Source organism: Neopelma chrysocephalum, unplaced genomic scaffold, assembly GCF_003984885.1.
Source record: "Neopelma chrysocephalum unplaced genomic scaffold, ASM398488v2 Primary Assembly neopelma1_182, whole genome shotgun sequence".
Taxonomy (NCBI): Eukaryota; Metazoa; Chordata; class Aves; order Passeriformes; family Pipridae; genus Neopelma; species Neopelma chrysocephalum.
The window spans coordinates 1,146,466-1,165,064 of NW_020897844.1; the positions used below are offsets into that span (position 1 = coordinate 1,146,466).

General features: G+C 46.9%; 1 protein-coding gene across 8 annotated transcripts in view; it reads left to right on the plus strand.

Annotated features, from left to right (window-relative positions):
- TANC2 (tetratricopeptide repeat, ankyrin repeat and coiled-coil containing 2) overlaps positions 1-18,599 on the plus strand; it is a 235,990-nt gene that overhangs the window by 119,729 nt on the left and 97,662 nt on the right. For all 8 annotated transcript variants that reach the window (XM_027702319.1, XM_027702321.1, XM_027702323.1 and 5 more), the window contains one exon: positions 11,226-11,374. In XM_027702319.1, the coding sequence (XP_027558120.1) occupies positions 11,226-11,374 (149 nt within the window). The remainder of the gene's footprint in view (positions 1-11,225; positions 11,375-18,599) is intronic.

Consider the following 18,599-nt stretch of genomic DNA (forward strand, 5'->3'; position numbering starts at 1 on the left):
TTTTGGACAATCTATTACGCTTGGTAATCAAAGGCATCTGCTGCCAGTATCATCCAAGTGAAATTTTCAGCTGTTTTTCCACCTTCAGGATCTCAGTTTATTGCTGGCAGAATGGTAAAATGTGCCCTTTGAACTCCCAACAGTGCTGCCCACTCAGTGCTGAAGGCTCTGGTGTTTCTCACTGTCTTCCTGAAGTGTCACAGGAGCTCTGGTCTGCACTTGCATTTTATAATTATCAATTCTGGCCAAAACTAAATCATTGCCTCTGGGCTTTCCCTTCTTTTGGAGAAAAGACCCATCAGTACCTCCAGTTTGGGGAGGATACTGCCTGTCAAACTAGATTTGGGGATTCACTTCAGCCCTGTGCATCCTGTGGGGATGCTGTTCCTGCTGAGCACCTGCCAGGCTTGATTAGCCATGTGTTGGCACGTGATGGGTCCCGGGGTGGTGACAACCTGGACTGCTGGTGACAGCCCTGTCCCAGTTGCCTTTGGGCTCTTCCTTACAATCCTCTCAATGTCTTTACAAACCTCATCTTCCTCTTTAGCTCCTGCAGCTGTTGAGGTCTTTAGGAGCTCTCCAGGCGAAGTTTAATCAGAAGTCAGACTTCACCTTGTGTTTGTGCCTGTCCTAAGTGGAAATACCGGGATGCTGAGGGAGGCAGAAGGGAAGGAGATGATGGTTGCTGGAGTTCTTGGTCATGGCTGTGCTGATTAGTGACTAATTAGTGAGTAACCAGCCCTCCCTTTTTACTCCTGACTCAGATATTTATTCCCAAATACTCCGCAGTCCAGAGGAAGCGCTCAGTAACTCCGCTTCTTCTTTCCCCACAATGTTTTGGGCTGCTGTCATTTTGTTTCAGCATTTTATGGAGGCAGACCCTTCCATGTTGATTTTACCAGCTCTAACAGCAGAAGGAGGGGTGGTTGCATTTGTAGGGAAGTGCTCCACTCTTTTATAGGTTCCCGTGTCCCGGTGCCGACACAAGCCGAGCCGATCAAAGTCCTTGAGCCCGAGCGATGCTATGGAGAGCTGCTCCTGAGTGAAAATATGCAGCTCTCTGAAAGCCACACCATGACTGGTGCTCTCCTGCCAGTTGCCTTGACTTCCTCACCCTCTCCAGGCCCCCAGAACAAGAACTTCTTTATCCTTCTCCAGCCTGGCTGTTGTTGCCCCTGTGAAATCAGGTCTCCCCCGTCCCATCTGCTCCGTTCTCCGGGCAGCTCAGCTGCACTCGGGCCCCTGAAGAAAGGAGATCAATTTGCTCGTAACCTCCTGGACCACAGTAGATTTTCTGCTTCATTAAGCAGGATTTTTGATGTTTTATGTCACTAATTATTTGACTCCAGATCGCTTGGAAACAATCCCTTTGAATGGGAACACGGCCGCTTTGGCCAGCTGCCAGTTTGGAAGCACAGCCTTGCTGGGAAGCACTGGTTGTACCAGCCTGGTACAGTTCCTCCAGTGGTCAGGAACTTACTGCAGGCTCCAAAATTGTCTTTGATCTGAGAGTGTAGCAAATTTTATGAGTGAAATTGCAGATCCTGCACTGAGTAACTCACCGTGCTGTGGGGGGATTTTGTTTGAGCGGGGTAAGATTTTCATTAATGTAGTTTATGCTTTAGAGAAACAGTAAATTTTAAATGGATCTCATCCGTATAGAGAGTAGTCTTCCCTCTCCAATCATTGAAGGGATGTTAGAACAGCCCTAGACATTGTTTCTGTTTGAAAATAGCACAGAAAAGAATCAGAGAATCATCAGTGGTTTGGGTTGGAAGGGGCCTTACAGCTCATCCAGTCCCACCCCCTGCCATGGACAGGGTCACTTGGCACTAGCCCAGATTGTTCCAACCTGGCTTGGCATTCTAAAAGCTGGTAACAGTAATTATTCCATTCTTTGTAGCAGTTTTTATACCCAGACAGAACTTAGAAAATCTTATATATCTCTATAATGGCGTAGTGGGTTTTTGAGATTATTGTCAGTGTTGCAAGTGCAAGGTCACAGTTTAGTCTGATTTGCTTTTAATAAATTTGCTCTGGGGATGTGCTGATAGATCAGATCAGGTGATGACAAGGCCTTTGTGCTGTCATTGTCTCTTGCTCAGCTACAACCCCACGACCTCCCAGTTAACAGCGGTCAAAGGGGGACAGGAAAGTCATAACCAATAAAGGTTTGGCTCATGATATACTTGTTGGGTTTTGACCTGGCAAAACCATCTTGGGAGAAGGAAAGTTGCTTGTCAAAATGCCCTTCTGCAGATTTTTCTTCCCAAAGTGCTTGGGGGGGACAAAAAAAGGGTCTGAGCTGCCTCTTCCCCTCTTGTAGCTGCTGAGGATGGAAAGGAGTGTGTGGGCTTTGCAGATGGAAATCTAAATTGATTTTGCACATCGATGGAAATATCATGTTTTATGCATACATAAATAAATAGATGCATTTTTTTGCCCCTGTTAGTTGGGCAGGGTTGGCCTGACCGTGAGGGAGCAGGTTCTGCAAAATTCCTGTGAGATTTCTCTCAGTTTTGTGATGTGAGAAATGGGAGGAGGAGGGAATGTGAGAGGTTTTGAAAACCATTTGCTGAAATTAAAGATATTATTCGGGTGTATATGATGCAATATGCCTAATATAGCAAAATAAAACAGGTTTTATCAAACAAATAGTATTTAAGGGAGTATTTGTCCTTTTTTGATACTAACCCCCCCTTGCATCACTAAGAGTGTAAGACGCCAGCCTCAAACCTGTCTGGAATAAAAGGTCAGTTGAAAGACCTAAAAATAAATACCAAACAGCTTTATTTAGGAGCCAAGGCCTTTAATCAATCAGTGGTGAGTGTTCAGAGCCGGGAGCACAGACCTGTGTTTGTGGTCAGGGGATGTTTTAGAGCTAAAATGCCAAAACTCTAAAGGAAGAACTAATTTCATCTGTGCTTTCCATCAGTGGGGGACTTTGTGCCTCCATCCTCCTGTCCTTGATTTGTTAAAGAGCTCAGGAACCTTTTCAGGGATCGAAGTGTAATCCTGCTTTCAGGAGATGTTCCACGTGCCCAGGCTCATATTCATGATAATTATGGACTTTTTTTCCTCTATATCATATTGTTCTGTGATCAGTGCCCTGAATACCCACTCACTTCCCCCATTCCCTTTTCTTTGGTCCTTAAAAGGGAGCTGAAATCCAGGAAAACTCATCCCCATGTACATGCAGAGGTGGTTTTATCTCTAGAACATGAATTGCATGGAATTAGACCCTGTGAGAGCAGTGAAGTTCCACTCACTGCCTGCGCTGGCTCAGAAGGGTTTGGGATTAAAAATAACTGTCTTTCTGACAATCCACTTGAAGGAATATTAAAGGCTTGAAGGAATATTAAAGGACTGAAGGAATATTAAAGGACTGAAGGAATATTAAAGGACATCATCGGGAAAGGTGGTGGGGAGGGAGCAGGATTTACGTGCTGTGCCGAGGAGAATTCCTTTTGTTTGAATTTCTTCTGAGAGGAAAGGTCTGTGGAAGTGGTGCAAGAGGCTGATGGAGTGGGATTAACGTTGGGAATTCTTGCAGTTTCTTATAGGAATTCTTGGATGGAGCAGGAGGCAGTGGGGCAAGGGGAGCTGCACAGGGGGCACAGGTCGAGTTGGAGCCGCAGTTTTACACCCCCAAAGCTCAGTGGCCCTTTTTTGGCAGAGGAGAGGGCTCTGGGCTCAACATCCAGAAGAATAGATTTACTCTGCCCCTTGTCAGTGGTGGGATTGAAGTTGGTCAGGCTGTTTTCTGTTGCTCTCATGGAACTATTAATATTTGAATCATAGGATTGTTAAGGTTGGAAAAGACCTTTAAGATCATCAAGTCCAGCTGTTCCCCAAGCAGCACCGTGCCACCATTAACCACATCCTCAAGTGCCATATCCCTGTGTTTTTGAGCACTTCCAGGGATGGGGACTCCAGCTGTTCCAGGGCTGGACAGCCCTTTTGGTGAAGGAAGTTTCCTGATGTCCAACCTGACCCTCCCCTGGCACAGCTTGAGGCCGTTCCCTCTCCTCCTGTCCCTTGTTCCCTGGGAGCAGAGCCCGACCCCCCCCGGCTCCCCCCTCCTGTCAGGGGGTCGCAGAGCCAGAAGGTCCCCCCTGAGCCTCCTTTTCTCCAGGCTGAGCCCCCCCAGCTCCCTCAGCTGCTCCTGCTGCTCCAGCCCCTTCCCCAGCTCCATTCCCTTCCCTGGACACACTCCAGCCCCTCTGTGTCCTTCTGGTCAGGAGGGGCCCAAACCAACGCCAGGGTTGGAGGTGCAGCGGTACAAAAATAGACATTTACAGTGCTGGGGTTGGGCAGCCTTCATCCCTCAGTGGTTAAATTTTTTTTAAAAAAGTCTCCTCTCGATGTAAACAAGACTAATAAAAAAATCTTCCATTAATTCTGAGATTAGGGGGATATGCAGGAATGGTCAAGGACGTTTTCCAAATACAGCTCAAGTGTATCCAGAATAATTTAAAGCAGATGTACATAATAACAGGACAGATTCAGGTCACATGGAGAGAGGGAAGTCGTTAGATAAAACTCTGCAGTTATGTAATTGAAGATCAAAATCCAAAATGGTCTCATTTATTTCTGCCCTTCCATAGGTGCCTGCTCTTTTGCAAAGAACTATTCTATTTTCTTCTTGGCTAATTTAAGAATTGTTCATTTTTTTAAGATGATTCAGTCTCATATTCAGGCAGATTCAGGGATGGTGCCACTTTAGGGAACTCTTACCCATTTCTTCTTGTTAGACACTCACTGAAATAGATTTCAGATGTTTTGGAAGTCAAAGTACGACCATTAAACCCAAAATATTCTCTGGAGTACAGACTCATTGTTAGCATCTCCCAGGGGCACTGCCCTCCATCATTTATCTGGAATTAGATGATGGTGCCTATCAAACCAGTCACAGCATTACCAAATAAATCAGAAAGAAATTTCATTTGCTTGTAAGCAATTACAGCCGAAATATGTGGCAGCTTTCATGTAGGAATTGAAAGGAGGGAAGAGAAACACTATTTGAAAATTATCATGTACAAAAACACTGTACATTTTGAATGGTTTCTTGAAAAGAGCGAACCTAATAACTGTTGTGAAACGTTATATTTGATTTTCAAGGAACGCTCTGAACATTTATGAGCACTTATGAACTCCATCCTGCTGCCTCTGACGCTGACAGAGGTGTTAAGAGCTGACCCCTTCCAAAATCCGAAGGGTATTTGTAGGTAAGACATGTGGAAGAGCTGCCAGGCTCCATAAAATTGCTCCTAAATGGCCTAAATCAGGTAAATTCCAGGGTGAATTGCAGAGCTCCGCTGACGGCTTTAAAGTGGGTTGAATTTTTTGAAGGGAGGAAGGATCCAGGGGTAGAAATGGCTTGACAGGCTCAGGTTGTAATGTTTCTAATTTGCATTTTTGCGGTTCAGTTTAAAAAAAAGTCATTAACTTAAAAGGATGGCAGAGGTAGCTGGCAGGTGTGGGGGTGTGCACTGCTGGGATCTGCTGCAACTGTTTAAAATAAAGGGAAAAGAGGTGGATGTGTGAGCCTTGGGTATCTTCACTCTTTTTGAAGTGTCTAAATAATTGAATGTTGGATTTAATTATTATTAGTAATTAGTTAAGTGTAATATTTGGAAATGAAATATTTGAAAATGTTTGTTACCTTGCCGTGTCAGGCAGGTGAGGAGCTCTTGGGCAGGAGATGCTCTGTCTCCTCCCGCATCCCACGCTCTCCTTCACCCCACGGAGCTCCAGTGACCTCATTGCTGATCCAGCCCCTCTCCCACCCCCTCTCCCAGCCGATCCATGGATCAATCAATCGATCCCCAGCAGCTTTTCTGTCCCCCAGCCTGCCCTGCCTTTGGCTACACGTGCTGTCCTTGGCAAAACAACCTCCCGGCGTCCCCGACCCCCGATCTAATTAACCTTCTGCTGCTCTCCCTGCCCGTCCCACCTCTTGGGGCATCTGTTCCAGTGTAATTCAATCCAGAAGCAAAATAAACAGTCAGGAAAGAATCATGGTGGAGAGGTGGAGAAATCATGTGTTCTTGTTTCTTTTAGTTTTGTGCATCACGGAATGGTTTGGGTTGGAAGGGACTTTAAAGCCCATCCAGTGCCACCCCCTGCCATGGGCAGGGACACCTTCCACTAGCCCAGGTTGCTCCAAGCCTTGTCCAGCCTGACCTTGGACACTCCCAGGGATGGGACAACCCCAACACAACTCACCTTGTCTATAATAACCTTTAAAACCCACTTCCATTGATGTTTCCTTTGCACCCACTGTTACATTTACTGACCCCACATGAAAAACGCCTTTTTTAAACATTACTAAAAATGATTCCCCAGTAATTTAATAGGGAAACTTTTCCCCACTTGGAATTGGCTGTGTTTAATTGGAAGGCAAGTGCTCCAAACCTGGAGTCAGCATTTCAGGTACTGAAGTCAAGAGATTTACGAGCTGTTGGCCACCGGTCCAGGGACTTTCATCACAGATCCAGCCTGTGCAGAGCACAAACACATTGCAGGGAATTGCTTATTTCTAATGACATAAATAAAAATCCATGAACAGCTCCAAGACAGATTAGTCTCCAAAGCCTGCAGCCTGCTTAGAAGCAGAGGTAATTTGTCCAAGGAGTACAGGGATTATTTATTATTTTTTGGTAAGAAAAATGTAAGCAACCAGCCCTCCTTTGCACTGCAAAGCTGAAAGAATGCAAAAATAAGACATTCGGAGTCTTTCTTAGTGAGCTGTACAGAAATTAAAGGTATCCTCTAAACAGTGAAAGATAATAATAAATGACTGTATGAAATATGCAATTGAATTTCAGGTAGAAATGGTGTTAAAGGATACTTCTTTTAATCCTTAATCTTTGGAAAAAGCAGGTAACTGCAGGATTATATGGCAGAAATAAATAAAAGCTCTCAAAGAGACGTGAAACAGGGTGTCCTTTTAGAATAAAATACTGCCTGTGTTTAGGTTATTTGGCATTTTTATCTCCCAAAGCATTAGAATGCTGGGAACAGGAGCTCGGAGCCTGCAGATGTAACACTGCTCCGTGCCTGGAGTGATCCAGAGCAGGACAAACAGAAGGGAAAATCAGGAGGGCAAGAGCTTCTCATTCCCAGCACAGAGCCAGGGAAGGGAGGGAATTCCAAACCAGCCCCTCAGACTCCTGTGTCTGTGCCCAGCGCTCCCTTAGGAGAAGTCCCGTCTTCATGGTGATGGAAAAGCAATGGAAAATCCAACATAAATGTGGCTTAATTGCTCTGATTGAAGGTCCCTTCCAAGCCAAAGCGTTCCATGGTTCCCCTCGGAGCCAGGATGGTTCCTGTGGGTGCCAGGCTGGGTCACTGCTGTGCCCATTCCATGGGCATTTCCCTGCAGAGAGTCTGCTCCTTAAATCCTCTCCCTGACAGCCCAACTGGTGAACCCCACCAGTCTCTGGTGAACCCCAGTTCTGCTTTCCTGGGCAACAACCCAGAACCATTTGTGTTAATCCCAAGTTCCGTCATTGAAACCAAAGAATTGCCTCATTTTTTTTCTTTTTCCCCTCCTATAGAAGAATCGTTTCCCTTGTTTTCATTAAGAACTGAACTCAGCCTTCCCTGCCACGGTGAAATTGCTGAGTAGGAGTTACCATGAGTTAGGGATGTGTTCAAGACTTGTCTACTCTGAAGCACTTGGAAGACCTGGACAGGCAAATGCAGCCGACCTGGAGATGGGATGTGGCACTTACCTGCCTGTGAAATGTTGGGAGGGAGTTCCTGAGCGTGATTCCATGAGGCACAAACGACAGGAACAGCTAAATAAAGCTGTCAGCTGCCATGAAAGCCCAAGTTCTGTGCTCTGATGGCCACAGGGAGCTGACAAGAGACCTGGCTGGCTGGGTGGGTGGGTGGGTTTAAGTCACCTCCCAGCACATCAACTCCCAAGAACACTTTTCCTCCCATAGTTTTATGTGTGTTTATATAAAATTATAAGCTTTGTGCTGAACATAAAGGGACAACAAGTTACACAGAACTCTTAAAAGCCCTCGTGCACATGCAATGAGTCGGGGAGGGGTTTTTATTCTTCTTTAAAATTCCTGGCACTGAGCTTTTAGTGCTTTTAGTGTTACACACTGTTGATGCAGAGGCCCATGAGCTGGTGCAGCAAGTGCAGCAGCTCCAGACCATGATGAGCGTGTTGGATGCACTGATGGATTTGGGGTTTGCACGTGCACAGCTGGGCAGGGTGTGACTGGTTATGGATGTACCAGAGGTTGCTTGCTGGATTTGGCTGGAGGGTGTGTTTGAGCTGCTGTAGCTGGTTACAGCAGTGGTGTCAGAGCAGCTAAAAATACCTCAGGCCAGTTCAGTTATCAGCTCTGTGCTCAGATTTCCCTGGTGTGGCTGGAGGAACCGAGTGTGCTGGAGCGACTGTAAAATGTGGCTGCGGCACCGCCTGGATGGCACACGTGGGAGGGGAGAAAAAACAACTTATGCCCTTTCCTTGAACTTAGGAAGAGAGTATTAGGTCTTACTGTCAGCCCTGAAAAGCAACTTACAGCTTCTTTCCATAATACCCATTCAAGGCACCTCGGAGCTGTGCTGTCTCTTCTTTGACACTCAGTTAAACAACTGCACGTTTTTTAAGACCTAAGGAGGGAATAATCCAGTACAGTGGAGCTTTGCTTATGTTCAAAGTGATCTGTACTTTGAAATCCAGGTTATAATAAAATAATTGATAGTTCTACATGAAATGTGGAGCTCTCAGAGCTCAAGCTGTTGATACCCTGAGCCATGAGCAGCATCTCACAGGTAATGAGCATGGAGTGATGGGACAAGGGGGAACGGCCTTAAGCTGAAGGAGGACAGGTTTAGATGGGATATTGGGAAGGAATTCTTGGCTGGGAGGGTGGGGAGGCCCTGGCACAGGTTGCCCAGAAAAGCTGTGGCTGCCCCTGGATCCCTGGAAGTGTCCAAGGCCAGGTTGGACGGGGCTTGGAGCAACCTGGGCTGGTGGAAGGTGTCCCTGCCATGGCAGGGGGGTGGGAATGGATGGGCTTTCCAACCCAGACCTTTCCACGATTCTCTGAATTGCAATCACAGAATGGTTTGGGTTGAAGGGACCTCAGAGATGTTGTGGTTCCACCCCCGTGCCATTAGGGCCCTTATCAAAGCAGACAGTTACTATCCTCTGTATCTTCCATATTCCAATGCAGTGACCTGGATAAGTCTGTAATTTTCTTTATTTTGCAGGTGAAAGCCAGTTTTGTGCCTGGTGGGGATTTCTTAGGGGTAGTAAAAAAAGAAAAAGAGGGGTTTAAGGACAAGTTTAAACTCAACCTCCAAGGAGTGAGTTTGGTTTGGGAGTAGTTCCCAACGCTGAGCTGAAGGAAACTGGCTGTGCCCAGTGCCCTGCAGCTGCCCCAGCATCACCTGGGCACTCCCAAATCCTCCCAGGTGGGCAGTGCAGAGGTAGATCCAGCTGTTCCTTTCTGCCCAGATGTGTAACCAGCACTGTTTGAGTATTATTAATACCCCGGTCCTGAAGGCAGAACGGGGAATGCACAATAAACTTGTAATGATTCAGAACCTCCATATCCTGGGCACAGCTATTCAGGGTAAAGTCTAAAAGTCTTCCTTTTGCAAGGAAGGAAAAATAACCTTGGAAACAAAAGTCTCTCTAATTTTCATTTTACGTAAGTGCCTCTGTTCTGGCTTGGGCTCCCAGAGACAGTAAATGCCCCCAGACTGACTGTGGGTGGTCAGCAGTTCAGCAAATTGGGCCATCCATCTAAATTTGTCTCTCTTAAATCTATGGGATTCACGTCAGCGTTGGTTCCAGCAGTACAGTGGGGATTCAATAACTTAAAGAAAGGCTCCTGTGATCCTACTGTATCATCCATTTTCATAACAGTGAAGCCACCGTGGAAGGACTGTTCCAGATGCTCGGCTCCCAGAGCTGGTGCTGGAGGAACACAGCCCGTGGTTGCACGGGAGATGCTCTGGGGTTTTTAATTTGCAGCAGTGAGACACCAGAAAATTGCTGTAAACTTCCGTGAGCTGTACACTGTGGGAGTAAATGGGAATTTCTGGAAGCAACTGGCTTAAATTTCCTGAGGTTTTGTACATGTCCCACGTTCTGTGATCTGTGGGTTTCAGTTACAGTTATCAAAAAGCAATATTTTATGTAAGGTAGCATCCTTTTACTGGAGCCGCAGCCCAAACCAGGACAGAGCTGGGAAATGGAGACGGGCTCTTTTCCAGATTGTACATTATCAGATGAATAATTAACTGTAGACTAATTGCAAATCCTAATTAGTCTCCTGCAACTGCACTAAGCACAGTATTGCTTCAGTGTAACGTGGCAAGAACTTGACCTTCAGGTTTAACCCTGCTGCTGGTGTGGTGTGAACTTGACTTTCAGAACCCAACTTATGTGTGATAATGCAAGTTAAAAACCTTCACAGATTTTTGTTATAAAATTAAATGGATGCAGAAGTGCCAATATCCATGCCTGGCCTTTTCCTGGTGTGCATTGCTGGCTGGGAGCTTTTCTGTGCCACTTTTCCTTCAGGTGGTGGGAAAAAATCAGGAAAAATTATCTGGAATGTTGTGTTTGGTCCGTTTTATAGACTTGATGGGAATTGGCAGGTGGACTTTGAGTCATGCAGAAGGTGGGTTGGTGTCTGGAGAGGCTTGATTTCTATATAACCATGAGCAAGTTTGGGGACAGCAGGTGACAGCAGAAGGTGCACATGGATTTACTGTCCAGATCTTTCCTCTTGACCACTCAGAAGCACAGGTTAGCTGCTCTGCAGCTCATGGAATCCTTTCCCGACAGCACCTGTAGCCTTGGCTTCTCTGTGAGTAACTTGTAGGCAGTTTCTGTGTGAGGGAGGAGAGCAAACGCTCTCCTTTCTCCAGACATTCCCGTTCTCCCGTGGCTGTGCTGTGGGACAGCAGGATGCCTGGGTTTGCTTCCATGGGAGACAGTAATAAACAAAGAAGGGAGGAACTACAGCTAACCACTGGAAAAAACACATATTGACAATGCACAACCTGAACTGAATGACCAGCACAGAATGGTAAAACAGGGCTGAACAACATGAATAACCTGAAAACCCGGATCCCGCGGGCGCAGCGGGAAGAGGCGGCAGCGTCGCGTTGGCAAAACCCCCGAGCAGCAGCCAAGGTAAACAATTCCTGTCTGAATCTGGTTTTTCCTTCCCATTTAGGTGACACTGAGCAGGAGCTGGGACCCCCTCCATCCGTAGATGAGGCAGCAAACACACTCATGACTCGCCTGGGCTTCCTCCTCGGAGAGAAAGTCACGGAGGTTCAGCCAGGGCCCCAGTACAGCATGGAGGTGCAGGATGAGAACCAGGTATGACCCCCCCGAGCCCTGCTGGCGTGGATTGGGATCTGTCTGGAGCAGGGGAGAGGGTGGGTGTTGTCTGACTCCACGGCAGCCAAGTGTCTCCCAGTGGTGCTGAGGGAAAGGCTGCGTCCCCTCGTCCCGCGGTGACTCAGGGATCAGCTGCTGCTGAGTGAAAAAGCTGCTGTTGTTTTCCTGTTACTGCAAATATAGGAGTGGGCAGCGTTTCTGATCAGATTACAGTGACCAAAATAAGATGTTCTTGCCCCTGTCTTCGCTGTTTCAGAAGTGCTTTAACGTAAAGGCTCCCGAGCCCTGCGCGAGGCGGAGGGATGTGGTAATAGCCTGATTTTACAGATAGTCACAGTTCTTGCTCGTGTTTGCCCAACAAGATGATTTCATGCTTGAAAACAGATAGAGAAGGCAAATCATAAAATCTTTATTGTGATGGAGCTTGTTACATCCCCCCTGGCTGGCTGGAAAGCAAAAATCCTCTGGGCTGTGATATAGATTTTGTGGCAACTGCCTGAACCTGAATTTCTCCCTCCTTCTCCTCAAGCCTGGATGATTTACAGTGTTGGTGAGATGAGAATGAAACCAGGAGACATTTCCATCCCCATTTTTTTTTAAGTGACAGGTGGATAGTCCAATATGTAGCGGAAGAGGACGAAACTCAGCAACCACTTGTTGCTCTTTTTAACAGTCATCATGTGGCTCTGCACAGGTCACTGAGATATTTAACAGAGGTGTAACTCAGAGGACTTGAATTCCTTAAAAAAAGAATTGGTGAAAAGTAGCAGCCAGAAAGAGCCTGTCCTCAGCACAGGAAGGACATGGAGCTGTTGAAACAAGTGCAGAGGAGGCCACTGAGGTCCCGGAGGGCTGGAGCCCCTCTGGAGAGCTGGGGGGGTTCACCTGGAGAAGAGAAAGCTCCACGGAGTCCTGAGAGCCCCTTCCAGTGCCTGAAGGGGCTCCAGGAGAGCTGGAGAGGGACTTGGGACAAGGGCCTGGAGGGACAGGACACAGGGAATGGCTTCCCACTGCCAGAGGGCAGGGATAGATGGGATATTGGGAAGGAATTCTTGGCTGGGAGGGTGGGGAGGCCCTGGCACAGGTTGCCCAGAGAAACTGTGGCTGCCCCATCCCTGGAAGTGTCCAAGGCCAGGTTGGGTTGACTGACACAAAAGGTTTTTGATCTCCCGTGCTAAAATTTGCTTGAGAGCCAAGAAATGTAGTTTTGTCAAGTTTTTGTCTTTAACACACACATTTTAACACTTTCATTCAATTTTTTAATGCAAGTTGTGATGGATTTGAAATGGACTTTACTATACATTGGACTAGAAAATGTCCTTTTAACAGGCACCTATTTGAACTGAATACTTCAAAGCCAAGCAGAGCTTTCTACTATAAATGGTTCCTTTTGTTGTTGCCTTTTGACAAAAATTAAATTCCCATCTTTTCTCTAAAGCCAAAGATGTCTTTGGAGAATAAATAAAAGAAAAAATCTAAAGAGAAACAGCAGAGAGTTGTCCTCTAAAATAGATTGGTATCTTGGGCTGTGTGCTAATTTTTGCATGAAAAAGTTTTCCAGGGCCTTTGAATGCTATTCATGTGCTGGAGAAGATAAAGAGAGGCTGGTTCCTCAATTACCAAGTTAATTTTTCCCTTTCTTTGTGAACGTCTCCTGCTGTCAGCACTTGCCCAGAATCGTGGAATACTCAAAGTTGGAAGTGACCTCTGGAGTCATCCCATCCCATGGGCAGGCAGGGGTGGGTGCAGGGAGGGACCCTGGTGCTCAGGGCAGGGTTTGAAGATCTCCAGGGGTGGAGAATCCATGGGCTCTCTGAGCAGCCAGTCCCAGGGTCAGTCACTTCAACTGGGAAGAACTTTTCTAATAGAAAATGTCCTCGGTCGAACCCGTGACTGTCGCTCCTTGTCCTTTCCCTTTTCCCTTCTGAGAGGAGCGTGGCTGTGTGTTCTCTCCAAACCCCTGCAGGCAGTGGAAGGCTGCAGCTATCCCTAAATCCAGTGTAGTTGTCCCTTCTCCAGGCTGAATGAACCTTCTCCATCAGCCTCTCCTCCTCCTCCTCCTCTCCATCAGTGTCTCCTCCTCCTCTCCATCAATCTTGCCTCTTCCTCCTCTCTGTCATCTTCTCCTCTACCTCAGCCCTACCCATCCCACATTTTTGGGGCTCTCCTCTGACTCTGCCATCTCCCACTGGCTGTCCCAGGACACAAATCCTGTCCAAGCTGAAGTTGCTCCTGAATTGCTGCAAATCTTGGGAAAACCTCTCCCAACTCTCCTTCCCAAATTCAGTTTCTTCCCCTACCCTACATCAAGTCATGTTGAAAATCACACAGTGAGACATTTATGGGATTTGCAAAGATTAATTCTTCTATTACTCACTGATTAATTAAAATCTGATTGAGACTTTGACCAGTAGTTTGCACTTGAATCTAAAACTGAGAACAATTTGGTAGTTTTAATGTGTTAATTTGCATGGGCTGGGCAAAGAAAACGATTTTGGGTCAAAAACTGCTGCTTGTTATTCCAGCCATGCTTTGCCTTCTCAGGCAATAATTGTTTGCCATCTCACCAGTGAAGGGAAGGTAAGGGATGGAGATGTTTGCTCTGAAACAGCCCCAATCTGTTCATCTCTTCTGTTGCTTTTCCTCCAGTTGCCTTATTTTGAATATGTCCAAGGATATATTCTCTAATCCAGATTGCAGTTATATGGTATGTTTTCTGTGCTGTCTCTTAATGGTGATTTCTTTATTGAGAGATCCCAAATGCTGAAGATTAAATTCTTTCTCTCCTACTTTTTGGGAAACTCTTTCTGACTGCACTGGCTGCCAGAGCAGCACAAAGGACACCAAAAATCTCTGGCAGAACAGGGTAATTTTTCAAAGCTTAGTGAAAATGTGACAGATGAAACAGCAGCAATAATAATACAGAATGTTCTGTCAATGGAAATTTATATTTAAAACTCGCACAGAGGAACATTTTTTCTATATCAATACAGAAATAAAACATGTCAATCAATGCCAAGTGATATACCATGTTATTTTATTATTTCCAGTTGCAAGGAGCTTGTTCTTCAGGAGCCGCATTGATAACACTGCAAATAAAGGAACTTATATCACTTCTGGCATTTCATGAAACAATAGTGTTATCAGCTGGAGGGAAGATGAGTGTACCATCCTTGCACTGAATTTTAATTTGCTTTAAAGTGCAGTGTTTTCTGTGATTTAAAGTTAGTGGATGTTATTTTGTACCGAGATAAGTTTCAGTGGGGATTTGTTTAAAATGACAGTTAAAGACACAGAAAAGCTTCACCCTAAGGAATTTATAACAGTCATAATGCTTCATGTTCTGGAAGGTCCCACATGTGAGCTGATGGATGCTGTAGTTTGAGGTTGGAAGGCACCTCTGAAGATCATTTCATCCAACCTTCCTGCTTGAGGCAGGGTCGGCTCAGGTTGGCTTGGATTATTCCCCACCTGGAACACCGAGCACAGCTCTGGTGCCCCAACATAAGAAGGACATGGAACTTGGGAGCAATTCCAGAGGAGGCCACAAAGTTGATAAGGGGAACTGAAGCCAGGCTGGAAAAATGGGGCTGTTTAGTCTGGAGAAGAGAAGGTTGTGTAGAAACCTCACAGCAGCTTCCAGTGTCTGAAGGGGCTACAGGGAAGCCAGAGAGGGACTCTTCATGAGGAACTGGAGTGATAGGACAAGGGGGAATGGCTTCAAACTGAAAGAGAGTAAGTTTAGATTGGATATTGGGAAGGAATTGTTGGCTGGGAGGGTGGGGAGGCCCTGGCACAGGTTGCCCAGAGAAGCTGTGGCTGCCCCATCCCTGGAAGTGTCCAAGGCCAGGTTGGATGGGGCTTAGAACAACCTGGGCTGGTGGAAGGTGTCCCTGCCCAGGGCAGGGGGATGGAGCTGGATGGGCTTTAAGGTCCCTTCCAACCCAAACCATTCCGTGATTCTGTGATTCTCTTCTAAAAAGCAGTTGGGTTTTGGTTATCTCCATATCTCCTGTGTCAGATGCTCCAGTCCTTCAGACATCCCTGAGGTCCAGTGTCCTCTTGTACTGGGGAGCCCAGGCCTGGGTGCAGCTTCCAAGTGTGGTCCCAGCAGATCTGAGCAAGGAGAAGCATCACCCTCTTCCCCTGCCAGCATCACTTCCTAACAGAGCCCAGGGTGCCCTTGGCCTTCTCCAAACCTCCCAAATTATATTGCCTTAAACTTGATGCAGTTCATTGGACTATCAGTGAGTTCAAGAAAATATTGGGAAAAGCTGATTTAATAGCTCAGGTGCTGAGGGAGGCTCATCAGCTGTGATACATCAGAAGGGAGTCCCACTGTGCTGGGTAGCTCAGTGAAAGCATCTGTGTGGCCCAGAGCAGCAGCCAAAAAGAGCCTTGTGTCAGGTGAGATTAAGAATGATAATGAACCCCAGCAATTTTAAAGGGAAAAAAATACTGCAATATTTGCATTGAATACTGACACACGAGTAGCTTTTAATTTGGCCGCTAGAATGAACAGAAATAATGCTGCAGAATTAAAAGCAGATTTAGAAAAATCAGGAGGGTGTTTAGACATCTGAGGAGATTGCAGTGTGAGGAGATGGAGAAGGTTTGTGGGGAGAGAAGGCTCGTGACGGGTGATGTAACAAATGTGTGAAAGCAGAACACGCAGGGAGCCAGAATTCCCAGAGCACTCGGCTTGCCTGCAGCTGCTGGAAGGCACTGGGGGAAAAGGAAGGGTGTTGGTGGGTGCCAAGAACGTGAAAGAATGGAAAATAACAATAGCTGGGATCCAGCAGTGGCTCTGCAGATGGGATGGGGAGGGCAGAGCATTGGTTTGCCTCTCCCGAGGGGTTGGAGGGGTGATGGTGTGTTGGCAGCCATCCTGTTCTGGGGGATTTTAGAATCACAGGATCATTAAGTCTGGAAAAGACCTCCAAGGAGATCAAGTCCAGCCTTTGACTGAATCCCACCATGCTGCTAGACCCTGTCACAGAGTGCCACATCTGCTTGTTGTTTGAACAATTCCAAGGGTGGTGACCTCACCACTGCCCTGGGCAGCCCCTTCCGATGCCTGACCACTCCTTCAGTGATGAAATTTTCCCTAATCATAGAATCACAGAATCAGCTGAGTTGGAAGGGACCTCTGAGATCATCAAGTCCAACCCTTGATCCAACACCACTGTGGTTGCTAGACCATGGCACTGATGCCACATCCAGTCTCATCTTAAACCCCTCCAGGGATGGAGAATCATCCACTTCCCTGGGCAGCCCATTCCAATGGCTGATCACCCTCTCTGGAAAGAAATTCTTTCTAATATCCAACCTAAACCTCCCCTGGCACAGCTGAAGACCCCGAGCCCTCTTGTCTTGCTGAGAGTTGCCTGGGAAAAGAGACCAACCCCCCCTGGCTCCCCCCTCCTGTCAGGGAGTTGCAGAGAGTGAGGAGGTCTCCCCTGAGCCTCCTCTTCTCCAGGCTGAACAGCCCCAGCTCCCTCAGCCTCTCCTCATAGGACTTGTGCTCAAGTCCCTTCCCCAGCCTCGTTGCTCTCCTCTGAACCTGCTCCAGGACCTCAATGTCCTTCCTGAACTGAGGGGCCCAGAACTGGACACAGCACTCGAGGTATGACCTCACCAGTGCTGAGTCCAGGGGAAGAATCACTTCCCTGGACCTGTTGGCCACACTGTTCCTGAGCCAGGCCAGGATCCATTGGCTTCTTGGCCACCTGGGCACACTCTGGCTCCTGTTCAGCTTCCTGACCCTCCCCTGGCTCAGCTTGAGGCCATTTCCCCTTATCCTGTCCCTTGTTCCCTGGGAGAAGAGGCCGACCCCAATGGATACCGGAGGGATTATAAATTCTCCTGGAAACCCTTACCCTGGTTTGTTTTCTGCCGCGTTGGGATCTCTGCGTTAACACCCAACCCCTCGGGCAGAGCTGTGACATTGGCACTGCGTCCCTGCCCTGCTGATGTGCTGATCCATGTTTGGGATATTCTGTAATTGAGTTGGCATCAATTCCCCTCTCCCTGGGCCGAGGGGCTGCCCCGTCCCCCCACTGCCAGGGATGCTCCATGTTGCCTCCGGCACTGGGCTGGTCACACTCTGAGTGAGGATTTTTACAGCTCCCGTTGGATAAAGTGGGATTCTTCCTGGTAGCTACACATAGTAGCTGCCTTCTAATTTAATAAACAGTAAATCTTTCCCATGTTCTACTTGCAAAAGTCCATCTCAGACTTTTTTTTAAGCTTCAAATATGGAATAGCGAGGAGAAAATAAAATTAGGTGTCAAGCCTGTTGTGGAGTTTGCACGTGCTCTCTGTGGTCGCCTTGGGTTCAAATGCCACAAAAAAAGGGAATACAAATCCATACAATTATTAGGGAAGTGTTCACGCAGAATAGAAGAAATCTTATTCTCACAGAATAAAAGAAATCTCATTTAGTCAAATTCCAAACAGGAAATGAACCTCTGCTGTTCCTTCCTTGGGACCAGGATAATTTAAAAATGAGTGAAGTGTTGTCCACCAAGCCAACAACAGCAGCACTGCAGGAGAACTGGCCAAGGGGGACAAGGGGCCACCTCCCTCTGCAGAACCCAAAAGATAAATTTAAAGGAGGATCACATGCTCAGACCCCCGTTTTTTAATGCTTACTTCTGTATCTGGTAGCCTGTGGTTGAAACAAGGGCTTTGTCTTATATCAGAATTAATTCAGGAATGATTTTGTTTTCTTCATAAATCAATCTCCCTGCACGGCATCAGGTGGAGAAACTCCTTCAGGTTCCTTGCACACAGTATCTAGAGGGTCTTTCCAAAACATCTTTTAAAACAGCATCTTCTTTGTTTTGTTCTGCCTCTTACAATTTATAATCTCCCTCCAGTATCCATCAGGATTGGCCTCTTCTCCCAAGGAACAAGGGACAGGGGAAGGGGAAACAGCCTCCAGCTGAGCCAGGGGAGGTTCAGGTTGGATACAAGGGGAAATTTCATCACTGAAAGGGCAACATTTTCCTTATTATGAGCTTTTTATTTTAAACTTTATCTGGTGGCGAAAGCGAGTCTGGGCAGGGAAGGGCAGTCTTGTATCTAGAAAAGGGTCTCGAGCTTCCTCTCTGCAACAACCACTGTTGTTTTCCTTGAATGGAGGAAAAATCTTAAGAGCACAAGAAAACCTGCAGCCCCATGGAGGGTTCTGAGCAGATGG